The 23,251-nt window shown below is 52.1% G+C and overlaps 1 protein-coding gene across 1 annotated transcript; it reads right to left on the reverse strand.

Annotated features, from left to right (window-relative positions):
* Window positions 1–1,945: 1,945 nt before the first annotated feature.
* On the reverse strand, window positions 1,946–22,850 carry IPO13 (importin 13). Its single transcript, XM_045545631.1, has 20 exons — window positions 21,972–22,850; window positions 19,478–20,214; window positions 13,692–13,832; window positions 13,442–13,583; window positions 13,165–13,331; window positions 12,842–12,962; window positions 12,608–12,755; window positions 11,988–12,169; window positions 11,878–11,904; window positions 11,548–11,682; window positions 11,232–11,375; window positions 9,555–9,635; window positions 8,865–9,002; window positions 8,588–8,684; window positions 5,538–5,590; window positions 3,236–3,302; window positions 3,092–3,150; window positions 2,855–2,944; window positions 2,200–2,381; window positions 1,946–2,110 (listed from the first exon to the last, which is right to left on the reverse strand). The coding sequence occupies exons 1-20, from the start codon at window positions 22,053–22,055 to the stop codon at window positions 2,014–2,016; spliced, it is 2,892 nt and encodes a 963-aa protein (XP_045401587.1). The 5' UTR covers window positions 22,056–22,850; the 3' UTR covers window positions 1,946–2,013.
* Window positions 22,851–23,251: the final 401 nt, after the last annotated feature.

Here is a 23,251-nt window from a genome sequence, read left to right on the forward strand (position 1 = left end):
CAGCAATCTTACCAATCCTAAACCAGCTCCAGCCGCAGAGAACCGGCCACCCGTCCCGGTCCGAGGCCTGCCGGAAGTGCCTCAGAGGGCGGCGCGGAGCCTCACGGGTGTTGTAGTTCCCCTGCGCTCCCCCTCGGGCGCGGGGAGGCTTGCGGTCCGCCTGCCGCCCGCGCTCGGCAACACCGACTCCCTGAAAATGGCTACCCCAATTTGAGCAGCTCCTCTCCGCCGGTCACTGTTAAGCATTTCATGTGCAATTTACCCTTTGGGAGGTAGCATCGCATAATTTTTAACTCAGTGTCAAACCGCCTGGGTTTGAACATTGTGCTTGGCCACTCGCTCCTAAGTATCATAGGAATGTCTCTATGCGTTTCCTTATCTGCAGAATACCTCTTAATAGAATTGTTGTGACCGGCAGATTAATTTACATACAAAACTTTACATAGTAGTCCTTGGCATAGCACTTGCAGTGAAAGCATTTGCTACTTATCCTCAGAGCAGTCTGTCAACCAGCCAAATATTGAGCACTTACTGTTCATCAGGCACCACATTCTTAGTTTACAGTCTTTGGAGTAAGAATTATCCCATTTTACAGATGAGGAAACTGAGGTTTGGAAGGACTAACTACTTGTGTAGTAAGATGTAGCAAGTCAGTGGCACAACCAGCATCAAGTCCAGGTCTATTGATTTTTACAGTTGGGCCTTAGACCATTCTCCTACCTTATATATGCCACATTTGCTCATGGGGATGGGGGAAGGTGGAAGAAGACACCTGGATACCATGTAGTAGGAAACAGGACTAAAGGTATACAAAACACACACGAGAAGTACGAACTCAAGAGGAAGGTGAGAATGGGACTGGGGAGAGGGAGGGAAAAACAGAGTGGTTTCAGGGGACAGCAGATGGCAGAGGGGGGCTGATGCTGCCTGGTGTGGGAAGACATTGAGTGAGGAAGAATGGAGAACACAGAACTTGTGCAAAGGTTGAGGAAAGAACAGGGGAAAAGTGGGATGAATGTGGGAGTAATTCCCCCCTCACCTCCAAGGAGACTCAAAGCTCATGGATGAGAGTGGGGGAAGTCAGTCCTGCTCTTCAGATCTTATTGAAAAGAAGGCTGGGATACCTGAGAGGCAGCCCAGGTGAAACTATGGCTGAGGAGACAAAGGAAGGCAACCCTGCTAAGGAAAGAAATCAAGAGCAGGCCAGGAACTGTCCCTGGTCCTGACCAATCCCTGACCATCCCATAAAAGCTGGGAGCTACGGGTACACAGACAACACTAGGTCCCGCCTTGCTCCTCCTCTAGGGGCTGTGATACCTTCTCTCCCCCACCCTCCAACTCCTACCCCCACCCCTCGGCCCCTTTCTATAGCCCTCCTCAACTATGTGCAAGTTTGGGGCTCTGTAACCCCACACCAGAAACCCATCCTGGAGCTCAAAGCCCCACTCCACTTCTCTCCCAACTGGACCCAGCCCTACCCCATTTGCAGCCCAAGGCCCCAAGTCCTGTACTGAGGAAGCCTCCTATTCCCATCAGAAACTTCCTCAAAGCAGACTTCCCTTACCATTCTCCCAGCTTATGGTTGCTATGACTAGTTCAACCTTTGTTCAGGGCAGAACAAGGCAGGAGGTTGTTGACAACTCAGAACTGTTGATAACATAAATGTATACATGCATGCATGTTGGGACTAATTTAATGGGGATGGAGGGTTGATGACACTACTGCAGCCCCCACCCCACCCCAAAGGAAATGGCAGTATTCTGAATGGCTCCAGCCTAGGTGGCTTGGCTCTGGCAGTACCTCTTCCACCCTAGGAGCTAGAGGGTGTTCCCACCATTCTCTCCCAAGGCCTGGGCCCAAGGAGCCTCCCATCCTTCCCCCAGGCCTCTGGACCCAGGCTTTCAGTTAGGCGGTGGTGGCAGCAGAAAGGAAGCAGAGGCAGCAATGAGGGTCCAGGTTTACTCTTTGGGGACAGGGAGGGATGCGAAGGGGTGGGTGGGACGGGGGCGCCCCTCAGTAGTCAGCTGTGTAATCTGTGCCATGTAGCCCCCGGCACAGCAGTGTGAACTCCTTCACCATCTCCTTCACCCGCCTCTTGTTCACTCGCTCACTGAAGGAGAAACAGGAGAGCAGGTTAGCGCCATCCACTACCACCGACTCCTCCTCCCTGCCCAACAGGCCCACCACAGCTCTGCTCACCGAAGGATCTGTTGGCTGAAGGTGTCCTTCTGTTCAGGGCTGAGGCGGGCAGAGGGAAAACCAGGTGGCTGCAGTGCTTCCTTGATCCACATGCTCAGAAGACTGAAGCAGTGTTTGTTCAGTGCGAACAGGATGTCAGCAAAGCAGTCCATGAGGCTGCGGGAGGCCTGGCCCCCGATGGCCTGAGGGAGAGGAGTTCTCAGCACATCAGGGTCTTGCCCCTTCTGCAGCAAGGATGCCTGACCATGCCCCAGGACCTCTGGGACAGTTCCTAAGCCAAACTGCACATCACAGTGAGTGATGCTTTTTGAGAGCCAGCTGATCCTCACAGCAACCCTAACAACTTTCAGCCATTTAAGAAAAATTTTATTCTTTTTAGGAATGGAGTTCTTGCTCTGTTATCCAGGCTGGAGTGCAGTGATATGATCATAGCTCACTGCAGCCTCAAAGTCGTAGACTCAAGTGATCCTCCTGCCTTAGCCTCTCGAGTAACTGAGACTACAGGCACATGCTACCACACCCAGCAGCCATATAATTGAGGGAGAAATAGAATCTGAGAACTTAGGGAACCAAAGGCTCAAGCCTCCCAGCAAGCCAACTGCTTCAGCAGTGAGCCTTCCCCCACCCCATCAAATCCCCACTTGCTCCACCTCACCTCCAGCACTGCTATGAGCAGCATACGACCATCCTCCTGGACCACCTTTCCTACAGATTCTACTTCCCCACACCGAGGCAGCAGCTCTGTCTGCAGAGGATGGAGAGGCCCATCAGCCCCAGCTCCTTCCCCCCTCTCCCTGAGGACAAGACCTGCACACCACACCCCTACCCTCTGGAGTCCTGGGCAGGGCAGGACATTGGGGTGGCAGGGGTCAGAGGTCAGTGTGGGACTCACAAAGAAGCCACAGGAGGCCTTGACAGTAGGTGCCTCAGGGAACTTGAGGGCCAGCACAGCTGTGGGAGAGGCAGAGGCAGATCAGATTGGGCCTAAGGATCCCCTGGGAGCCCCAGGCCCACCTGTCCACTTGACGCCACTTACCACACTGGAATACAGCTTTGACATCCAGCCGTTCACATAGGAACAAATCTGGTTTCCGCTTCAGAGCCTGCAGGAGGTGGAGCTGGTAAGCCCAGCCCTAGCCAGCTCCAAGGACCATCCCCCCACTCACCTGCCACCCCAGCCCCCAACTTCACACATCACAGGTAGAGGCTGATGAAACCAGCCACCCAGCCATCGCTGGGGGACTCACACCTCCTCGGAGTTCAATAGGTCAGGCGAGGATAGCCCAAGGGATGCTGTGTACATGTATGTGTGCATGAACGCACAGGAGTATGTGAGAAAGGTTGGGGGTGGGACCATGATGTAGAAAGTTTGGGTTGCAAACACCTTCCCCTCTCTCCTCCATCAGGGCCAGATATCCTGCAGGCTCCAGGTAGCCAGCAGTGACTTCACTCTGATTCACAGAGGGAGAGGAGGCCCCCTGGGTTTGTGAACAGGGCGCCAGGAAGGAGAGACGGCAGCCAGACATGGAGCCCCCAGCCCAAGAGCCACCTCCCATGTCCCACCTGCATTCGTCAGGCACCCTCCAGCTCCTGCTCAAGGAGAGGAAAAGTAGGGCAGGAGCCTTGGAGCCTCGGCACCACCTTTCACTCAGGATACCCTGTGTCCAGGCCCTTCTCAGCCATACCCACCCCAGGAGCCAGTGCTGCCATAGTGGGGGAACAGATGGAGTGACGGGAGCACATGGCCCAACCCAAGTGGTACCAGGACATGACTGGCATATCCTCAGGTCACAGGAGATGCTCTGCACAGCTCCAGCCATCCTCAAACACTGCTGCTCCCCAGCAATGAATGCCCCCAGCATGTACCACATAGACCCCTACCCTCCAAGCCCTCACATACTCTCTACCCTCCATGTTTACTCATGTGCAAACACCCCCACATGCACCCTGACTTAAAATGCCCTGCTTATACACCTGTATCACACCTTTACACACATACACTCTCCCACACCTGCAACGCACCCAAACACCCCCACATCCCTAAGCCATGTCCACACACCTACACCACCAACCTACCCACAGTCTTCCTGTACACTCTCCCAACACATCCATCCACAAATACATACCCAAACGCCCTTGCCATCACAGATATGCCTTCACAGGTACCCACACATATCCATCTAGGCCCAGAATACTCCCCCTCATGCCTTACCCCCTCCTACCCCATCAACTGGACTAAAGTTCCGGAGAGTAAGAACTGTGCCTGCTTTTGCCCACCATTACATCCTCAGCACCTAGCAAAGTACCACACAGGTATTACACGTTCAGTAAATATCTGTGGAATGATTGAGCAAAGAAACACTTTATTTACCCCAACCCCCTAACACACAGAACCCCCATCACACTAACTCCACACTCCCACAGCCCAACATGTATATCTTCCAAACCACACTCCAACACAGACACACCAACCCCACAACACACAGTCCTGTCCTCCATAATACGCACTCCCACAGCCCAACAGACGCACACCTCCAACACGTATCCACGCTCAAAATCCATCAATGCCCAGCACACCAACAAACAACACAAAACATCCATGTACAACATGCATCAGTGCACATGCCTGTGCTTCAGCTACACATTTATCCCAGCACCCAACACAATACCCATACCACTTACAGCAGCAGGTGATTTCTGTTCCCTTCCCAAACCAAATTCAAAACATACAAAATAAGGTCCAACACACTTAAACACACACGAAACACAAACACATCCTAATGCGTTCTCACAATGGAGCCTGCACCCCACCTCCCAGCAGCAGCACAACCTCTCCAACAGCCCAACTCTAGGCTCCACCGGGCACATTCATCTTCACTCCCTCCCTTGGGAGCTGCTCCCAGCCTACCTCTCAGGAGCAGGCTAGGGGCACTGAGGCAGCCAGTTCCCGGCAGGAGCACGGGGACAGTGAACCCCAGGCCCTTCAACTCCAACACTACCCCTGAACTTCCTGGGCAAACCAGCCACACAGGAGCTGCTGGGCACAGTCACCACTTCCTCCTCACCCCACTCCCCCACCCCCAGACCAGCCCAGCTCCCTCCCTTCGGGATCAGCCTCTCCCTGGTCTTTGTTGAAGACTGAGCTAGTTGAGGCAAAGGGGCACTAAGGGAGGATGTTGGGTTGTCAACTTCCACGGAAACAGATGAAGAAACTCTATTCAACTGAACAGAAAAAAAATTTGTCAACAGAAAGCTAAAAATAGGCTTAAATTGAATTTCAACATAAGAGAAAGAGAAAGAGAGAGAACAGAACGTGAATGAATAAAACTAAAACACACCTGTGCCAGGAGTTGCATAAATGAATCAACAATATCAGGATGATCCCTGGGCCCTAAAATATAATAAAGATGGAACTTAAGAAAAAATTATACAAACAGCAACTCAACCTCATATAGTTATGTGGGACTGAGAGCCTGCAGGGAGACAGCGTGGGGGCACATGAGCAGCAGGAAGCAAGATAAAGAAACAAAACATACAAAAACCATGAACTGGGAGAAGCCCAACAGAAAGAGACGGCAAAGTGAAGGACGGGCCTGCCCCAGCTTCCCCCAAGGGGCCTTCTGCCTACTCCCCACTCCTCCTCAGGTCAGTCCCCCAGTGATCCCTTGGTGCTCAAGCAATTCTGGACTCTATAGAGTTGAAGAAACAGCCCCCATACTCTTTCTGTAGCCTCTGGCAGGCTGGGGTAGCCCTACACTGCTTCCTAGCACATACCTCCCCATCACCAGCCATCCAAGAGGAGAGCAGGGCTGGTGGCGGGTCAGTCCTTGGTATCTCCTTTGAGGCTTGGCTGCAGGCCCTGGAAAGGCCAGGGCATCAGTATCTGAGCAACTGTCCCCTCATTATGATGGCCTTAGGGCTCTTGCTCTGGCTAAGGAAAGGAATCTATTGGGTCCACTTAAACCAGAGTACTCCCATCCTGGGTAGGGCAGCGGTGTGCCACGTGGATGGCTGGGCAAGGCACTGGTAGGGCCCAGGGGAGGAAACAGCATCATAAGGTCAAAAACAATAGCCCCACCCCAGCAAAGCTTCTCCACATGGTCATGGACTCAGCAGAGAGCCAAGCTCAGGGCTGAGGACCAGCTCCCATCATCTAGACAGGCCAAGAAAGAGGGAAACCAGTTAACATGTCATCCCATAGTCCACTGGGAAGGCAGAGCCTAAGGAAGGCATGGCTAAGCCTGGGACAGCCTAACAGGTATGGGGGCCATCCTTTATAGCAAGACAACCAACAAGCCCAACAAATATGTTGGACACTTCTGCCTCCAGTTCTGATGATTCCTGAGGCAAGAATAAAGCATGCACCTGGAGCTCCTACCCAGGCTGCTCCACTCTCAGGAGGATGTGGTGCAAAACCATCTGCCTAAGACACCGCTAAGTAGCTGTGTGATCTTGTGCAAGCCACAAATGCTCAGTTTTCCCATCTGTAAAGTAAATAATCTCTGCCTTACTTCCTTCTCTGGGCTATGAGGAGCCACTAATAAATAAAACCTGTCCCTTTCATATCTGAACCCTGAGGTACTTAAATCCTGGCAAGTGAAGCCCAACGTGCCCCATGCCTGGGTCCCACTACAGAAGAGCAAGTTCGATGTACAGCAACCACCCGGCTAGAGATGGGCCAGGCAGTGAGGAAGAAAGGTTCCCAGGGCAGGAATCCCTCACCCTCCTTTATTTAACAGTATCTGAGACCTCCTCTATTCTGGCCTCATTCTGGGCACTAGGAATGTGGAGAGAAGAGACTCAACCTTGCCTTTGAGGAGCTTAGTCTAGGAAGAGGGACAGACATGAAGGCTGATTATTGTGTGTGATTGGTGCTGTATCAGCAGTGTGTACATGATGCCATTTCAGCAGAGTTAAAAGCACCCAATTCTGTCTCAGAGAAGTTTCTCTAAGGACTGATATGGTCTTCCCCCTTTCCAAGGCATGAAGGAGTGAGAGTTCATCCAGTAAAGGGCATAGGGCATTCCAGACAGAGAAGCAAGCACAAGATCAAATGGGACATGGTAAGTCCCATGGTGAGTGTGGCGGGAATGTTGGAGTCATGAGGACATTGGCAGGAGAGGACATTAGAGGTATGTCAGAGCTTTGTCACGTGGGTGGGGAGGGGATAATAATCTCAGGGCAATGGGAGAAATGAAAGGGTTTTGAGCGAGGGAGGAAAAATGCTCAGATTGATGTTTTTATAAAGAACATTATATCTGTAGTTGCAGAATAGACTGGAGAGAAGGGTAGATGTCAAGGACACCAGGTAGCAGGTTGTTGAGGTAATCCCAATGAGACCCTAAACTGAGGCAGTAGCCATGGATGGTGGGTACAAGGGGGCCAGCTGAGGGATAATCAGGAGCCAGCACTTGTCCCAGATAAGGTACGAGGAGTGGGATAGGTGGAACTGAGAGGACCACCACACCTGGGTTTCTGGCTCAGGTTTCTCCCCAGTTTGGAGCTAGCCCATGGCCCACAGAAACAGAGGCCAGGATCATGGGCCCAGACACTGAAGATATGAGCAGAGAACATTCTGGGCTCCAGCTGTGACCCCCTGGTGAGCCTCAAACCTGGGACCACGAAGCTAGGCAAGACTCACAAGACCGCCAGAGCAGCGGTGTTCCTTTTCCAAGCTGGAAGCATGGGTTAGACAGCACAGGAAGCCTAGAGCTCCTGCTCCCAACTCTCTCGGGCAGAGGGCCACAGTGAGTTGGGGGCTGGGAGCACAGCCAAAGGTACTTGACTTCTGGCCTAGAAAGGACTAAGCCTTGATGCTGGGAAAGGAATCACACTTTCTGAGTATTTCATGTACAAAAACCCCAAGCCAGGGGCCCAGAAGGTACAACTTTAATACCTAAAACAATCATCAGGTATAAGGTATTTCCATTTCACTGATATGGAAATGAAGGCTCAGCAAAGGTAAGTGACTTGCCCAAGGACACACAACTAGTTGGTGGTGATGAGCTTAGCATCTAGGTCTATCTGACTTCAAAGCCCATGCTCTTTCCACTTTTCATTATGTCCCAAAGGAAAGGAGCCAGCCTAGTGCCCCAAGTCCCTCAGAGCCTCTGCCCCCACCTTTCTCCATATCCAGACTGGCCCTCGGCCCAGTAGAAAACATCAGGCCAGGAAAAGACATCATTCGCCCTCTTATCCACTTCAACCTAAGGTTTCAACTATGTGTAAGGTGACAATTGTGCTGTGCTTGATCCCACAAGTTTCCCATCAAGTCCCACGTGCAACTCAGGGGACAGAGAAGAACAGAGTGGGCAGCTTTGGCTCCCCAATTGGGGAAGCAGAGGCAGTGGCAGTGGCGGCAGCAGCAGAGACCCCGGTCAGGACCTACCTTGCTGGAAGAGAGTGAGTGTGACGGAGGTGACAAGCAGGAAGAGGGCCTCAATTGGAGGAAAGTGGGCAGGCTCGTGAGCAAAGATGTGGACCAGCTACAACAAAGCAGGGAATTCTGGTCAGTTGAGGCCCAGTCTCACGAGGACAAGTCAACACCCCTGGAATGTAGGTGAGGACCCAGCCATGACAGACATCTGACCCACCCCCACCCAGGGTCAGGATCTTTGACTAGGATGAAATTCCAGAACACTGGCTGCCCTAACCAGAAGGCCCACCTGTCGAGTGAGGTCAAGAGCAGAGGCCTGGGGGATAGTGCTGTACATCCGACCCAGCATCTCACACAGCTGTGGCACCATGGGGGCAAAGTCATCCAGCAGCGTCTTAACAGACTTCTCAAAGATAGCGCATACCGCCTTGGGAAGAAAGCAAAGGGGCCCCATTCAGCAGACCACAATTGGCTGGAATCCTAACCCTAACCCTAACCCTAACCCTGCACAGGAGGCCTAAGAAAGGGCCCTTACCTATAAGCCTTGCCTGGCCCTGCAAACCAAGGAAGGTAAGCAGGTCTGACCCTCACCCTGAAAGGCAGAGGACAATAAGGCCCTTCACGGAGGGGCACAGGATGTAACTTTGTAACTTAACTCTTGCTACTTACATCTCCACCATTTCCTCTCAGGGAACAGCAACAGCAATAAAAACCTGAATTGAAAAGGGACCAAAGGCAGGTCTCTGATGCTAAACCAGATGCTTGACTGTCACTCAACCCTAACATCATAGTCCTCTTGTCAAGCACTTCTTCTGATACTGGGGAGTTCCCAAAAGATTCCCTGTGTCCATGGGGCAAGATTCGCCTCTCCTGTTTTCTCCATACCATCACAAGCTGAAGTGGGGACAGCAACACCTTACTCCTGCTCCATCTCTGAGCAAACTCACCATGGGAGCAGAGGACAAGGGTGAGGGCTCACCTCCACCACCTGGGCATCATTCAACCATTTGCTCAGCACCTTCTGGATAAGCTGGAAGACCTGCTGCAGCACCACCACCACCTGAAGACACAGGGAGAAGTGAGGTGCCCCTGCCGTCACTATGACCCACCTGAGAAGCACTTGGTAGAAGGGAGTAGGGAAGGAGTTTAAAACTATTACCCCAGACTACATATTGAGGACTCAATGCATGGGACCCCTGGGGAAATAAGTGGTTTGCTGAACTCCCCTATGAATGAAAGAGGAGGATATCCTGAATTCTAGAAATCACCTCAAAGGAAGCCTCAAACTGCAAAGCAAATATATCACAAGTGCTTTGTAAGATTATGAAAACTTTGTAAACTTAAAACAAAAAAAATCAACCAAACATGGTGGCTCATGCCTGTGATCTTAGCACTTTGGGAGCCCAAGGTGGGAGGATTGCTTGAAGCCATGAGTTTGAGACCAGCCTGGACAACATATCGAGATCTTGCCTCTACCAAAAAAACATCTTTAATTGGCTGGGCATGGTGGCATGTGCCTGTAGTCCTACCAACTTAGGAGGCTGAGGCAGAAGGATTGCGTGAGCTCAAGAGTTTGAGGCTACAGTGAGCTGTGATGATGCCACTGCACTCCAGACTGGGTGACAGAGACCTTGTCTCTAAAAACAAACAAAAAACACCACTCCCTATCTATCTCTACTCAGTAAAACCAAGGCTATGGGCTTCCCCTTGAAAAAGCGGAGATGCTGTTTCACCCAAATAGGCTTGGTGTAGGGAGCCCCAAGGGATGTGTTGATGCAGGCAGCTTATGGAGGAGGTGAGAGCACACTGAGGTCCTAATAGGTGAGGGAAGGCAGGATGATGACTACCACAAAGGAGAAGGGGCTCCATGGGACCACGGTGGCCCAGACATGCTCTGAAGCTAAAAGGGTAACTGAAACTAGGGTGGGGAGTTGAGCAGAGAAACGAGGATACTTATCGCTTCCTTTTCTTCATGAGAAACCCTGGAGGATGTTCTTGGAACAATGACCACAGCAGTCCCTCATATTTGTAAAGAACTTTACAATATGCAAACTACTTTTACTCAAGACCATAACTGCTATCCATCACAGTTCTGTGTGATGAGCAAACCAGACATTCCCATGTTTATAGCTTTGAATGGGAAGCTGAGGCTTGCCCAGATCAAACAGCCTGGAGGCCCCAAGCCCCCTGTGCCTAAGCTTATCACAGCACCTTTCACACTGCTTTGTGACAATCTGTTTACATGCATTTCCTCTAGATTGGATGCAACTTGGAGGCAAGAACTATTACATGCAGAGGATGTAATAAGCATCCTCAGTGCCAACAAGGGACACTAAATGCTGAAGTAGAAGATTCCACAGAGTTGGAGGTTGAACAGCAGTCCATGATAACATTACTTGAGGGTTGAAAGATATAATGTCAGTGTCCCTCATGGAACTCAGGAATTGGGCTAGGCAATATCACCTACAGGATTGAATGAGACAATACCATCGCTAGCTACAAAGTGGGGTGGATGATAAGGTCATTCACAGGGCCACAGGACCAAATACATCACCCCCAATGGGGCCAGGGGTCATGACATTAGCCACAGAGTTGGGGAGCGGCCATGACATTCCCACGGTTTGGGAGGGGGGACGGCAAAGACAATGTCACCCACGGGGTTGGGTCCCTGTGGCACTGGCAGCTTCCGAAGCTCAGGGCCTTCATGATCATCCTCATGATGACTGACATCCAGTGTGGTGAAGAGGTTGGAGAGAAGCCCCAAGATGTGCACAATCGCCAGCTTGTTGGAGGGATTGGGCTATGGAGAAAAGCAAACCAAGCTCCAGATTTCCAAGCCACAGCTTGGTCCCCAGATCACTCAGCTCCAGCTCTGAATGCCACTTCCAGCCCCACCCCTTATCAGCCACAGCCCACACAAGGGGAAGCCCCAGAGTCCCAGTGCTGCTTCCTGGGCCCCAGAGCTCACTCACTATCTCTTCTGCCAGCTTCTCCAGCTGCTGGATATAGGGCGAGATGAGTGAGTGCAGGTTCTTAAGGATCTCCTCCACCTGCAGAGCTGACAGCAGGAAGCCCAGTGCCTGCATCAGCCACATGCACTGGCTCGTCTGTGGGGCAGAACATGGATGGTCAGTCCTGGCCACATCTGGTTGTAGGTGGAAAGGAGAATGAACCTCTTGGAGAAGGTTCCAAAAACAAAGAATAAGGGACAAGGAGGTAGGGGAAGGCAAAAGATAGGATTTCTGGGATAAGAGAGTCCCATAAGACCCACAAGGAGATCCCTAGAAACTCTTGAGCCGCACCTTGTGGATTTGTTTCATCAGCACATCCTGGAGATAAAAAGAAGGAAGGTAGTATCAGCACAGTGTAGAATGTGCCCTGAGGCCCAGCACCACCCAGGGCCCCTGCATACCTGGGAGACAGCCACGATATTGGCAGCATAGGGCGGCAGGTCATACTTGCACTCTCGGCAGATCTTCTTGAGGGTGGAAACAGAAGAGACAGAGAGCTCAGGATTGCCCAGGGCATGCAGTACAAGGGGCAGTACACTGTTGATCATGACAGGGTGGTCAGCTAGCCATTCAGACAGAGCTCCTGGAGGAAGAAGGAAGAAAGGAGGATCTCTGAGCCAGGCTGGGCTGGCTTTGTAACATGTCCCCAAGGCAGACAGAGCTCCTGGCAGGGTCAAATTGCAGTCCCAGCACAGATCACTGCTCATTCAGATAACTGAATGGACAAATATGTATGTGCATGTCCAAACATGAGCCTTACAGCTGAGAAGCAGGAAAGGGTTACTCAGCAGAGGCCCAGCACTGCTGTTCCATTGACAGTGAACTAGCCTCACTGAACTGCAGCTCAGTGCACTGTAGGAAGGACGCCTAGACCTGCCAGGACAGTCAGTTGGCTGCAACACTGATCGCACATGTGGGCATGTGTCTCTCCCATTTTAGATAGGACCCAGCATGCTGGCTGTGACTGGGGATGGGTGCTGTGGCTCTGGGAATATGGTCACGGGAATGTGCCAGGTCTCACCAATGGTGAACATGACAGTATCTGCCAGCTGCACATTGCTGATGCTGATCCGTGGGATGAGTCCAATAAGCCCAGGCACCACATCAGAATAGTTGACGTCAATGGTCTCTGCGATGGATTGGAAGCCATAGAGCAGGGCCTCTGTGTGCTGGGGAAAGAAGGTGCCACTGGCTTGGCTGAAGAGCAGGGTGTGACAGGTCTGGGAGGGCTGAGGGAATCAGGCTTGGGAGGTACCTGCCAGGAGTAGGGCTCCTCTGAGCTGGTGAGCAAACGACCCAGCTTGTCATAGAGGTTGCTGAGCAGCTCGGCCCCCAGCATCTCATAGACATACATGAGTGTGTCTGAGATGTCCACCCTGAGAAGCAGACGAAGGCCTTTTATACTGCCTGGATCCTGACCACAAGCCCAGGAGCCTACCCCAGTACCCTCACAACCCTGCAAAAATGCCTAGAGAATAGAGAAAGGAGCCTCAGGAAGCCTGGCCTTGGGCTCCTTCCCTCATTGCCTTCATTATTGCAGGACTCCATTTAGAGCTAGGGTTGGTCTGCTACCATCACCTGTAAATTCGGAACTGCTCCTTCTCATCTGAGGACCAGAATCCATATTCCTCATCAGAAGGGAACTGGGCCTTGTGCAGGAGCACATCCACCAGCTGGAAGTAGACTGGCCGGTATACCTGCTGGTACACAGCCTGCTTCTCTGCCTCAAAGGACAGAATATCATCCTGAGGGAGCCAGGGAAGAGAATCAGCCACCTCACCAGCAGCCACAGAAGCCCCCATAATCCACCTTCTTCCATCACCGCCCAGTCCTACTGGAGGTCACATAGACACACCTGCAGTGTGTACCAGAAGGTGAGGGTTAGGGAACTGGTAGTCTCATTGACAGGATAGTGGCCAGGGATGCCCGTGCAGAACATAATCATGTTGACAAGTGCCAGGAAGCTCTGCCAGTGCTCTACTTGGTCCAGCAAGGCCCTGGGAAGGAAGAGACATAGTAAGGTCATTCTATCTCCCTCAAGGGGGTTCCATAACCCCACTCTTAGAGGGCCCTGCTATCCCACCCTCAGCTAACCCACTCCTCACCGGGAGTGGTTCTCGCCCAGAGCAACAGCAATGCGACAGATGCCATGGGAGGTCTCCATGTCCCCATTCTGCACTGCCTGTCGCAGTTGTTCCTGCAGTCCCAGCACCAGTGGGATGAGTTTCAGGAGTGTGTTCACATACCTGGAGGCATGAGGTGAGAAAATCCATCAGAACTGTCTGCCCACCCCCCAGCAGTTCCGAGAGAAAGGTACAATCTCCCTGTCTTTTATCAAAGCCCTCCTCCCCATATCAAATCCTAAGCAAAAAAAGGTCACAGCCTACATGGCAGCTTTGATGCTGCCCATTTTGGGAAGAACCTTAGGTCAGGGACCTCCGGGAGAACCCTGGAAAGGAAACACGAGAAGGTCAGTGTTATGGGTTGAACTGTGTCCTCTAATTGGACTGAGAGTTGATGTTACAATGGGTTATGACCTTTAGGGAGGTTGGGATGCAGTGAATGTATTTTGCATGTGGTAATGACATGAAGTTTGAGGGTCCAGAGGGCAGACTATTATGGGTTGAATTGTCCCCCCCAAAGATATGTTTTTTGATAAGTCTTACCCCCAGTACCTCAAAATATGACCTTATTTAGAAACAGAGTCACTGCAGATGAGGTCATACTGAAGTAGGGTGGGCCCCTAATCCAATAACTGGTGTCCTTATAAGAAGATATCCATGTGAAAACAGAGACATAGGGAGAATGCCACATGAGGACGAAGGTACAGACTGCAGTAATGCAGCTGGAAGCCAAAGAATGCTAAAGATTGCCAGCTAAAGAAGCCAGAAGCTAGGAGGAAGCAAGGAAAGATTCTCTTACAGGTCTCAGAGGGAACATGGCCCTGGCAACACCTTGGTTTCAGACTTCTAACCTCCATAATTGTGAGACAATAAATTTCTATTGTTTAAAGCCACCCAGTTTGTGGCACTTTGTCACAGTAGCCCTAGGAAACTAATATAGTGTTAGGGGAAAATGAACAAGGGTGGGAGACAGAAGAGTTAACACAGACTCAGGAGCCCTGTTAAAGAAGACTTGAGAAAGCAGCAACAGCTCATGAGAGCATCAATCCCCACCAGCCACTCCACTCTCTACCACCAAATCCCAACTGCTGTGTCATCTGGTGGCAGCAGTAAAGGAGAGAAGTAGATGATGAACTCAGAGAGAGCTAAGAGGCAAAATGGACAAGACTTGATGATTGATTAGATATAAGGATGGGTAAGAGTCAAAGACAATTCTCAGGTTACTGGCTAAACAACTAAGTAGATGGCGAAGCTATTTACTGAGACCTAGAGGGGTGAGTAGAGGAAAACAGTAACACCTTTGATGGGAGGTGGGAAGGTGATAGGTTCCATATTAGGCATGTTGACTCAGAGGCACCTGGTAGGATATGCAGGTAGAAGGATCCAGAAAGAGCCGGATAAAAAACCCTGAAGCCCAGCAGAGAGGTTAGAGCAAAAGACATAGACCTGGGAGTCATCAGCTAACAGCTGGTAGTTGAAGCTATGGGAATAGATGAGACTTGCCCAGGGAGAAAATGTTGAATGAGAGAAAAGAAGGCCTAGGTCAGAGCCCTAAAGCACAATGATCCCTAAAGGAGGAGCAGAGGAAGCCCAGTATACAAAGGAGACAGAGAGATGGCTAGCTCCATCCCACTGGACCCCTCCCTAGCAGCCTGCTCTGTGGAGATCAGACTAAGCAGAGGAAGCCATACTCTCAGGGGGGATCAGATGCTTGGGGCCCCTCTGCTGTCAATCATACTATTAGCACAGCAATCTATGTAGGGAGAGGGGACTGAGAGTCTAGAAGGAGTTCTATCTGGACTTGCCCTAAGCAGGTCCCTAGGCAGTAGCCTCATAACCTTAGTGGGAGGATGAGGAGGACAAAAAGAGGCAACCAGCCCAGGGACACTGGCCTCCTCCACATTCCCATTTCCACATTCTTGTAGGAAAACTCATCCATACCAGCCTACCCCCAGCCCAGAGATAGCCCCAGAGGGTGCCGCCTGGAGACAGCTGGGATAGCTTCAGTCTCATGACCCTGACACGGGCTGCACCACCAGACAATGGACATTTTCAGGCCAGACTCTGGCACAAAAAGCAGGGGCAGGGCCAAGTCTGTGGCACACAAGCTCCCCAGCAGCTGAGATGGGGGCAGGAGGTAGTGCCCTACCCCCATAGCATGCCCACTGTATTCCAAGGCTGCGAAAGTTCACACAGACAGCAGGGACTCAGTGAACGTTCTTGATTTGTCTTATCTAAGCCTCATAATAGGACAAGTCAAGGACAATGTAGCCTAGAAGGGCTGAGTATTACTCAAGGTCATTCAGCAACTTAGAGGCAGATTCCTGGTTGAAATGGCCCCTTAAACTGCTAGAGGTCTGCTCTCTTTTGGGGCCCAACCAGAATTTCCTCAAAGGATCTATGCAGATCTCAGTCCATATCTCCAGTCATAACTGATGGGAACCCCCAACAGTCTAATTCACTTTCTTTCCTCCCCCAACCCCCAGTGAAAAGCTTTTCCAGGATTAAAAACATATTTCAGGGGGAAAAAAGTATATTTCAAAGGAGAGAGCCAAGAAGCAGCAGCAGCCATGGAGGAGCACAAAAAGGGTGACTTGAGTGCAAGCTCAGCCAGGGGAGGGCAAACGTCAGGACATCTGGAGAAGGCAGTACCTGGATGACCCAGGAATCAAAGCCACTGCAGGTGACTTTCCCAAGCCCAAGCTAGGAAACTAGTCTGGATAGAGTAAGGTCCAAGATCTGACTGTGGGCTGGGTGAAGCTCACCCATGGAGATAGATTTCCTACCACCTGAGCACCTGTGTCTGAGACCTGTGAGTGTACAGAAGAACAAGTCTGAGGCCCCAGAGGTTTCTAGGTTTAGATGAGGGAGACAGGGAGGATGTCTTTAGGATCATAGCTGAGGCTGGGTTCAAGATGCCTGGCTCCAGTTGGTCAACATGAGCAGCCGGGCAGGGCTGCTGGGACTCCTCGGCTGTTGCTCACACTGAGCTCAGCCCAGACCTGCAATTAGAGCTCCAGGAGCAGAGCTGAGAAAATGGGGAGAGTTGCTAAGCAACCAAGGGGCTGCAGCCAATGGGAGCCCAGGAGGCTGTGGGTTACCTCACTGGCTCCTTGCTCTCTCATTCGTTCAGAGGAGAAGGGGCATCAATTACCTGCCAAAGCCCTTGAGACTGGCTGGCGGGTAAACTCGGGTGTATCCAAGGACACCCCACATCACCCACACACTTCCCCTGATCAGTTCCCTTAGTCACCAACTGTCTGAGCCCATCCAGCACTTGAGCTCCAGGCTGCCAAGAGAGGCCTTGTCCTGGGACTTGGTATTCACCTTAAGCTGGAAAACCTGGGAAGCTAGGGGACTGGTATCATAATAACTGCCAATACAATAATGATACCAAATACTAGCAAATGCCACTTATGGCGTACACAGGAACCATGCTAAACCCTTTGCAGACATTCTCTTATTTAATCCTCATACCAAAATGATCTTTCATTTTTTTTAATCAACCCCAATGTTTTAAAGCTTTAAAAGGCAATGGTGAAGCACATTATCTATGCTTGTACATATACATATGCATATGCATACATACATATATATAAAAGGTACCAACCCTTTTTCAGTTTTAGCCACTAATCTACTAGGCACACGGTCTGTTACATGAATCACTTTCTACTTCTTTATATGTTAGAAAGGTAGAACACACAATCACACAAACAGTCCCCAATTTAAAACATGTGATATATGAGTGACCTACATGTACAAATGGGTGCTGCTGACTCCCCCACCCCACCAGTGGCCACAAAAAAACTCCCATTACTCAGGGAGTCAAAATATTCTTTATTGATACCAAGGGCAGACCCTGTGCATATTATCCTATTTAAACCATTACAACAACTGTCAGGTTGATAAGATCACCCCATTCTACTGATGAGGAAACTGAGGCTTAGAAGTGGCTTACCCACGGTCTCAGATCTAGTAAGTGAACTATCTGGGATTCACACTCAGACGTGACTAAGGCCAAGGCTAGAGCCATTAACCACTCCTCCATGCAGTCTCTTTCAGTGGCTTTCCCCTCCAACTCTGCCAAGTGTTCCCAAAGCCCTATCTCTGAAATGTCAGCGTTAGGCCTCCAGTCTTGCCCTTTCCAATCCAACTTATACCAAACATCTCAGCAGACCATTTTCTCTGCTTAAAATCCTTTAATATCTTTACATCATCTTCAGGATGATGACCGACATCTTCAGCTTGGCCGACAAGGTCCTGCATGATCTAGGCCCAGATCTCTTACAACTCTGGCCCTTAAACCCTGCTGTCTAATCACACCCAACGATCTACAAATCACCAGACTCCCCAGGCTCTTTCACACCCTTCCCTTGCTCAGACTCTTTCGTCTGTCTGCAATGTCCTCTCCATCCATCACCTCCATCTGGCTAACTCTTACACAGCCTTCCAGGCACAGCTGGTTGTCACTTCCTCCGGGAAGGCTTTCACAAGCCTTAGACTGGGTTAAAGCCTCCTCTGGGCTCTTAGAGCCCCTTGCTTTCTCCAGGACAGCATTTGTCACGTTGACTGTCTTTGCCCATTTGTGTGTCCCCTAGATTGTGAGCTCCTGACACACAGAAGTTAAAGCATTCATCTATGTGCTTTCAGTGCTCAGCACAGGGCCTGACACAGCAGGTGCACAAAGAACTTTTGCCAGTTCGCTACAGTTTCTTTTGAGCCCTTGAATGTGCCGTGATACTGCTTACCACAGGTCTTTGTACTTGCTGTGGTTCCTGAAGCCTGAACATTCCCCTCCTCTCCCCCAGTCTCTTCCACCCCCACCCCTCCCCACTCAGGCAACTCCTACCTTCATCATTCAAAAAATATTGAATGCTACCATGTATCATTGTCACAGGCACAATGTGACAAAGTAAAATGACAAAGTCCCTATCCTCACTGAGTTGAGAGACTAATGGGGAGACATACATTAATTTATAATGAAATCATGTTGTAGGCTAAGAAGGAAAAATATTGCAAGCTTAGAGATACAGAGAATACCAAACTTAGTCTTAAAAATCATTGAGGACTTGCCTATGCAAGTGAAGTTTAAGATGAGGCAGAAGTAATGTGTCAAGTACATGTGGTGGTTCGGAGGCTAGAAGGAGCATGGGACACTGAGGAACTGAAAAGACCATGTGAGACCATAGAAAGCAAGGAGAGTAGCATGAGATAAGGTTGATGATGCCATATTGGGCAACACCTTTATGAGTGATATTGGAGATTCTGAACTTTATCCTAAAAGCAGTGAGAAGCCACTGAAGGGTTCTGATAAAAAAGGAAAGATCAGATCCTCATTTTCAAAAGATCACTCTGGCTGCTGGGACAATGAAGGGTACAAGAGTGAAAACCAGGGAACTGGTGAGAAAGCTCTGCAGTAATCTGGGGAGAGAGATGATGACAGCTTGGACTAGGGTGGTAGTAATGGAAATGGAAAAAAATAGATTTGCAATATGGTCAGGAGAGAACAGCTAAGACTTGGTGGCTGGTTGAGAGAAAGAAAAGAGCCAAATATTTTAATGCAATAATTCATTGGATGATAAGTTGTTTAATGTCTGTCCTCCTCTATGAACCATGAGGATAGGGACCATGTCTTGTTTGGTTCCTTGCTATCTCTAGCATAGAACCAGGCATGCAGTAGGCACTCAATTAATGTTTATTGACCAGATGGATGGATGGGTAGCTGACCAAGAGGCTCTCCCTCTCTGGGCAGGTGGGGACCAGCTCACCTCTGGGAATCAGGCTGTGAGATGGCATTGACAATGGCCTCCACACTGCTGTCGAAGAGCTCCGAGTCCTGCAGAGCAGCGAAGGCAGCCTGAATGAGTGCCTCACAGTCCTGCAGTGGCACCTCCAGCTGCACCCAGCTGGAGAAACACTTGAGCACCTTCTGACGCACACAGCTGGGTGAGCTGGGCTGCTGTAGCAGCTGCTCCAGCAATGGGAAGACAGCCCCACACTCCACTGCCAGGCTGGCCCGTACCAGGCCTTTGCGGTATTGGGGAAGGCGGCTGGTCTGGAACTCCTCAGGCAGCACTGTCAACAGTTCTAGCAGGGCGAGGCAGCGGCCCTGGCCATCCACTGGTGAGTCCTCAGCCTGGAAGAGTCGTACCATATCTGCCACAGCACATGGCCAAGCGTCAGGCATCATGCTGAGAGCCAGTGAGGCCAGTGCCACGCACAGCCGAGTCAGCACAATCTTGGAGCCACTGGCAAAGCGGGTGATCTGGGTGAAGAGCTGTGCCTTTAGGCTTTCATACTGGTCAGTGGGAATGTCACTCCAGTAGCGAGAGATCTTGATATGCAGAGCACTGGCCCCAAAGTACTGGATCTCAGGTACCTTGTCAGGCTGCAGCAGCTGCCAGCTGAAGTGCCAGGCCTGTGGGGAGACCTGGGCCTGCATCAGCCACTTCTGAGCCAGGTTCTTGTTCTCAATGTTAGGGTCGTAGTAGAGCTGGTGCAGCGCCTGCAGGACAGCACAGGACTGAACAGGTGCTGGCCACTCTGGATCCTGCCAGAGCCCAGAACAGAGGTGTGACTTGGTCCTGCAAGACTGCTCTCTCTCCCTGACTGGGGGGCTGAGCAAGGAGAGCTCAGGGCTCTGCAATGTTTCCTGAGCCTGAGGTCCTGCTGACATCTTGAGAGCCTGAACCTTGCCCATGCTCTACCATATCCTCTTCTTCTTATAGCAAAAAGTTATAGGTTCAGACAGGGAATCTCCACAGGAAAGCAGAAAAAGAGGAGATTGAGCTTCCCAAAGGGGAGGCACTTGAGGGCAAGGCCCAGGTAAAAGGAATGGCTCCACAGGGATGAAGCTAAGCCTGAGAAGAGCATGGAAAAGTCTGAGGGGTCCTGACCCTCCCAGGCACAGCTGTTCCCATCAACTCCAACAGCTCCTTTCAGCTCCCCCAGGATCATCCCTAAGTCACTCCAGATGCTGGCACCAAAGCCAGTGTGAAATTTGAGCAGGACTAAGATTTTTGCCAGGCAGCCCTGGGGCTGAGACATACTGGAGGGGGAGGGGGAGATCATCCCTCAGAGAGCATATGTGAAGGTCCAACAAGCTGATCCAGAGAAGCCTTGGCCATAGCTGCAGCCCTGGCAAATGCCTAGCTGGGAGCTCTCAACTAGCAGAATCCCCCCAGAGTCCCAATTCCAATGGGACTTCATGAAGTAAGAAAACATTGATTTATCTCCCTGGTAGCACATGGAACAGTGCGCCACCATGCCAACACTGCCCATCCCCAAGGGGAGGGAGAGTGAATCCAGGACCCTGACTCCTAAGCAGGCTCCATCCAAGTAGGCTTAGCTCTATTTGTACCCCTGACAGCCAGTTATGATCACTGTTCCTTGTTGGCCCCTCAGGGATGCCAAAGCAGGCAGAAAACCGAAGCAGAAGGGATGCATCCTCACCATTTGTTAAGGCAAACAGGGGTCAAGAATAACAAGTGAACATCTGCAACCATCCCTTGCTTTCCAGCAAGGTAGCCCCATCTTCCCATTCATCCTAGGGTCCATGCATTCCTGCATTCCAGGCTGCAGGGAGCAGATGCAGAAAAGAACCAGAGAAGCAGTACAGAGAAGATAGACTGGGCAGTGGGGGTGCCTGGGAGGGCCATGGCGGGGAGCTATGTGGGCAGATGAGTCGGAAAGAGCCCTGTAAGGTTGCCAGCAGGGCCAGGACCCTTGGACACAGCACAAAACAAAGGGAGCCAGCCCCATTCCTGCCTGCCCCAGACTGGTCTGGCTTTCATCCAATAACGGAAGGACCCTTCTCCAAAGCAGAGTGAAAACATAACCCAGATTGTTTGTATTCCAAGTTATTTTCTGAGCCCTTGGCTCAACAAAGTCAGGTCCAGGATGGTTCAGCATCAGTATGGTTCCCTGGGACTGAGCTGCAGGTTTCCTACTGCACTGCTCATGCAGTTCCCATGGAGCTGGAGAATGGCCAGTCTGGCTGGAAGTCTAAGCCATCAGCACCCTGAAGGGACCATCCCAAGAACCTAGAGTACTGCCCACAGCAACCCACCTCTAAGGAAAGCCAAAAATAGCCTATTAGGGCACTGCAACACTGCTGTCCTCCCTGCCCAGAGACAGCAAATGCCAGGTGCTTTGGGGGCACCATCCCAGCAGGCATCCAGCCCAGGCCTGAGCTCTGGCATTAGTGACAGTCCCTAGAACTTCTGCTCTGTCACTGGAGTGCCCACCCCAGAGCCATCATACCTTCTCCACGTTCTCCACAGTGAAGTCCAAGGCTGGTGCTGCTCCAGCCCCTGCAGCCCCCGGCTGCTCCTCCCGCCGCTCCATCTTTGCTCCCTGCCTAGCAGGGAGGTGGACCCTGATCTGTGTCCTGCTCCAGCCCCTTGGCTGCTGGCCCCCTGCTAGACCCCGGCTTGGGTGCCCAGGGAGTGGCGGGGTGAGGGGGGGCCCAGGGCGGGCATGGCTGCCGAGGCCTCCCCACCTCGTTTGGGGGTGGGGGGCTTGCCAGAGACCAAAAGGGGTGCTCTTAGGAGACCCACTGAGGGGGACTCCAAGGAGGGAACCGTCAGTGAGGAGCTCGCAGGCGGAGGTCCTAGTGGTAGGTCACGGCTCTGGCCCCAGAATCTGTGAGGAGGGAGTCATAGGAGAGGGAGGCCTGTGGGGTAAACCGAGCCCCTGGCCCGTGAGGGGTCACAGGGTCGATGGCCTGTACCCACAACACCCTCGTCTGGGGGAGCTCTCTGGTGCTATGAGGAGGTCAAGGGGCTGGGGGGTCACGGGGGAGAGAGCCCTTCGCGGGTTATGGAGGCGTCCAATGAAGCGCAGAGGTGCAGCTTCGCGAGTCAGAGGCGAAGAGTCCGTGGTGTTGAGGGGCTGTGGCAGGTCCCCTCCGCTCGGCCTGGCCCGCGCTCTGCTCTCCGCCCGGCTCCTGCCCGGCTCCGGCCGCTGCCTCCGCCCCAGTGACTGACAGACACGCCAGCCCAGCCGGGACGGGCCGGGGACCTCCGCAAGGCGCAGGCTGCCCCGAGCGCCTGTCCCCGGCACTGTCAACTCAGGCCCCCACCCCCGCCTGTCCTGCCCCGGCACGGCCCGGCACGGCCCAGCGGAACTGCGCGGAAACTCATTCCGGGTCCTTGGCCCTGTCCTTACGCCAGCCCGCGCGCCCCCGAGTAGGCGACGGAGTAATGCACTGCCCCAGGCCCCCGCCGAGTCTAGGCCCCGCCGCTGTGCACCCTGGGAAATGTAGTCCGCATTGCGCCAGGCTGGAAGGCGGCGCTTTGCAGAGGAGGCCGGGAGCACGTGGGTTGGGGACAGCCCGGCACTGCCTGTCCTAGGCCTACAGTGGCCGACAGGCACTCCGGATCAGACCGGTGGGAGGCGCTGCGGCGCAACTCCCTTGGAGGATGTGACTCAAGGGACCTGTGGATGGAGGAGGGAGCCCGGGCTAGAGGATCGGGGAACGTGGGGAGCCCAGGTCACTCTGGTGCTCCGCTGCGGGGGCATCCTCGGTCCGAGGGGCAATG

The sequence above is a fragment of the Lemur catta genome, chromosome 3, assembly GCF_020740605.2.
Source record: "Lemur catta isolate mLemCat1 chromosome 3, mLemCat1.pri, whole genome shotgun sequence".
Lineage (NCBI taxonomy): Eukaryota > Metazoa > Chordata > Mammalia > Primates > Lemuridae > Lemur > Lemur catta.

Excerpts from the sequence above, each read along its gene's own strand:
- IPO13 (XM_045545631.1), bottom strand. The coding sequence starts at position 22,055 with ATGGAGCGGCGGGAGGAGCAGCCGGGGGCTGCAGGGGCTGGAGCAGCA. Across the intron at positions 13,332-13,441 it reads CCTTCTGGTACACACTGCAG|GATGATATTCTGTCCTTTGA; the intron begins GTGTGTCTATGT and ends TGGCTCCCTCAG. Across the intron at positions 9,636-11,231 it reads TGCCACAGGGACCCAACCCC|GTGGTGGTGGTGCTGCAGCA; the intron begins GTGGGTGACATT and ends CTGTGTCTTCAG.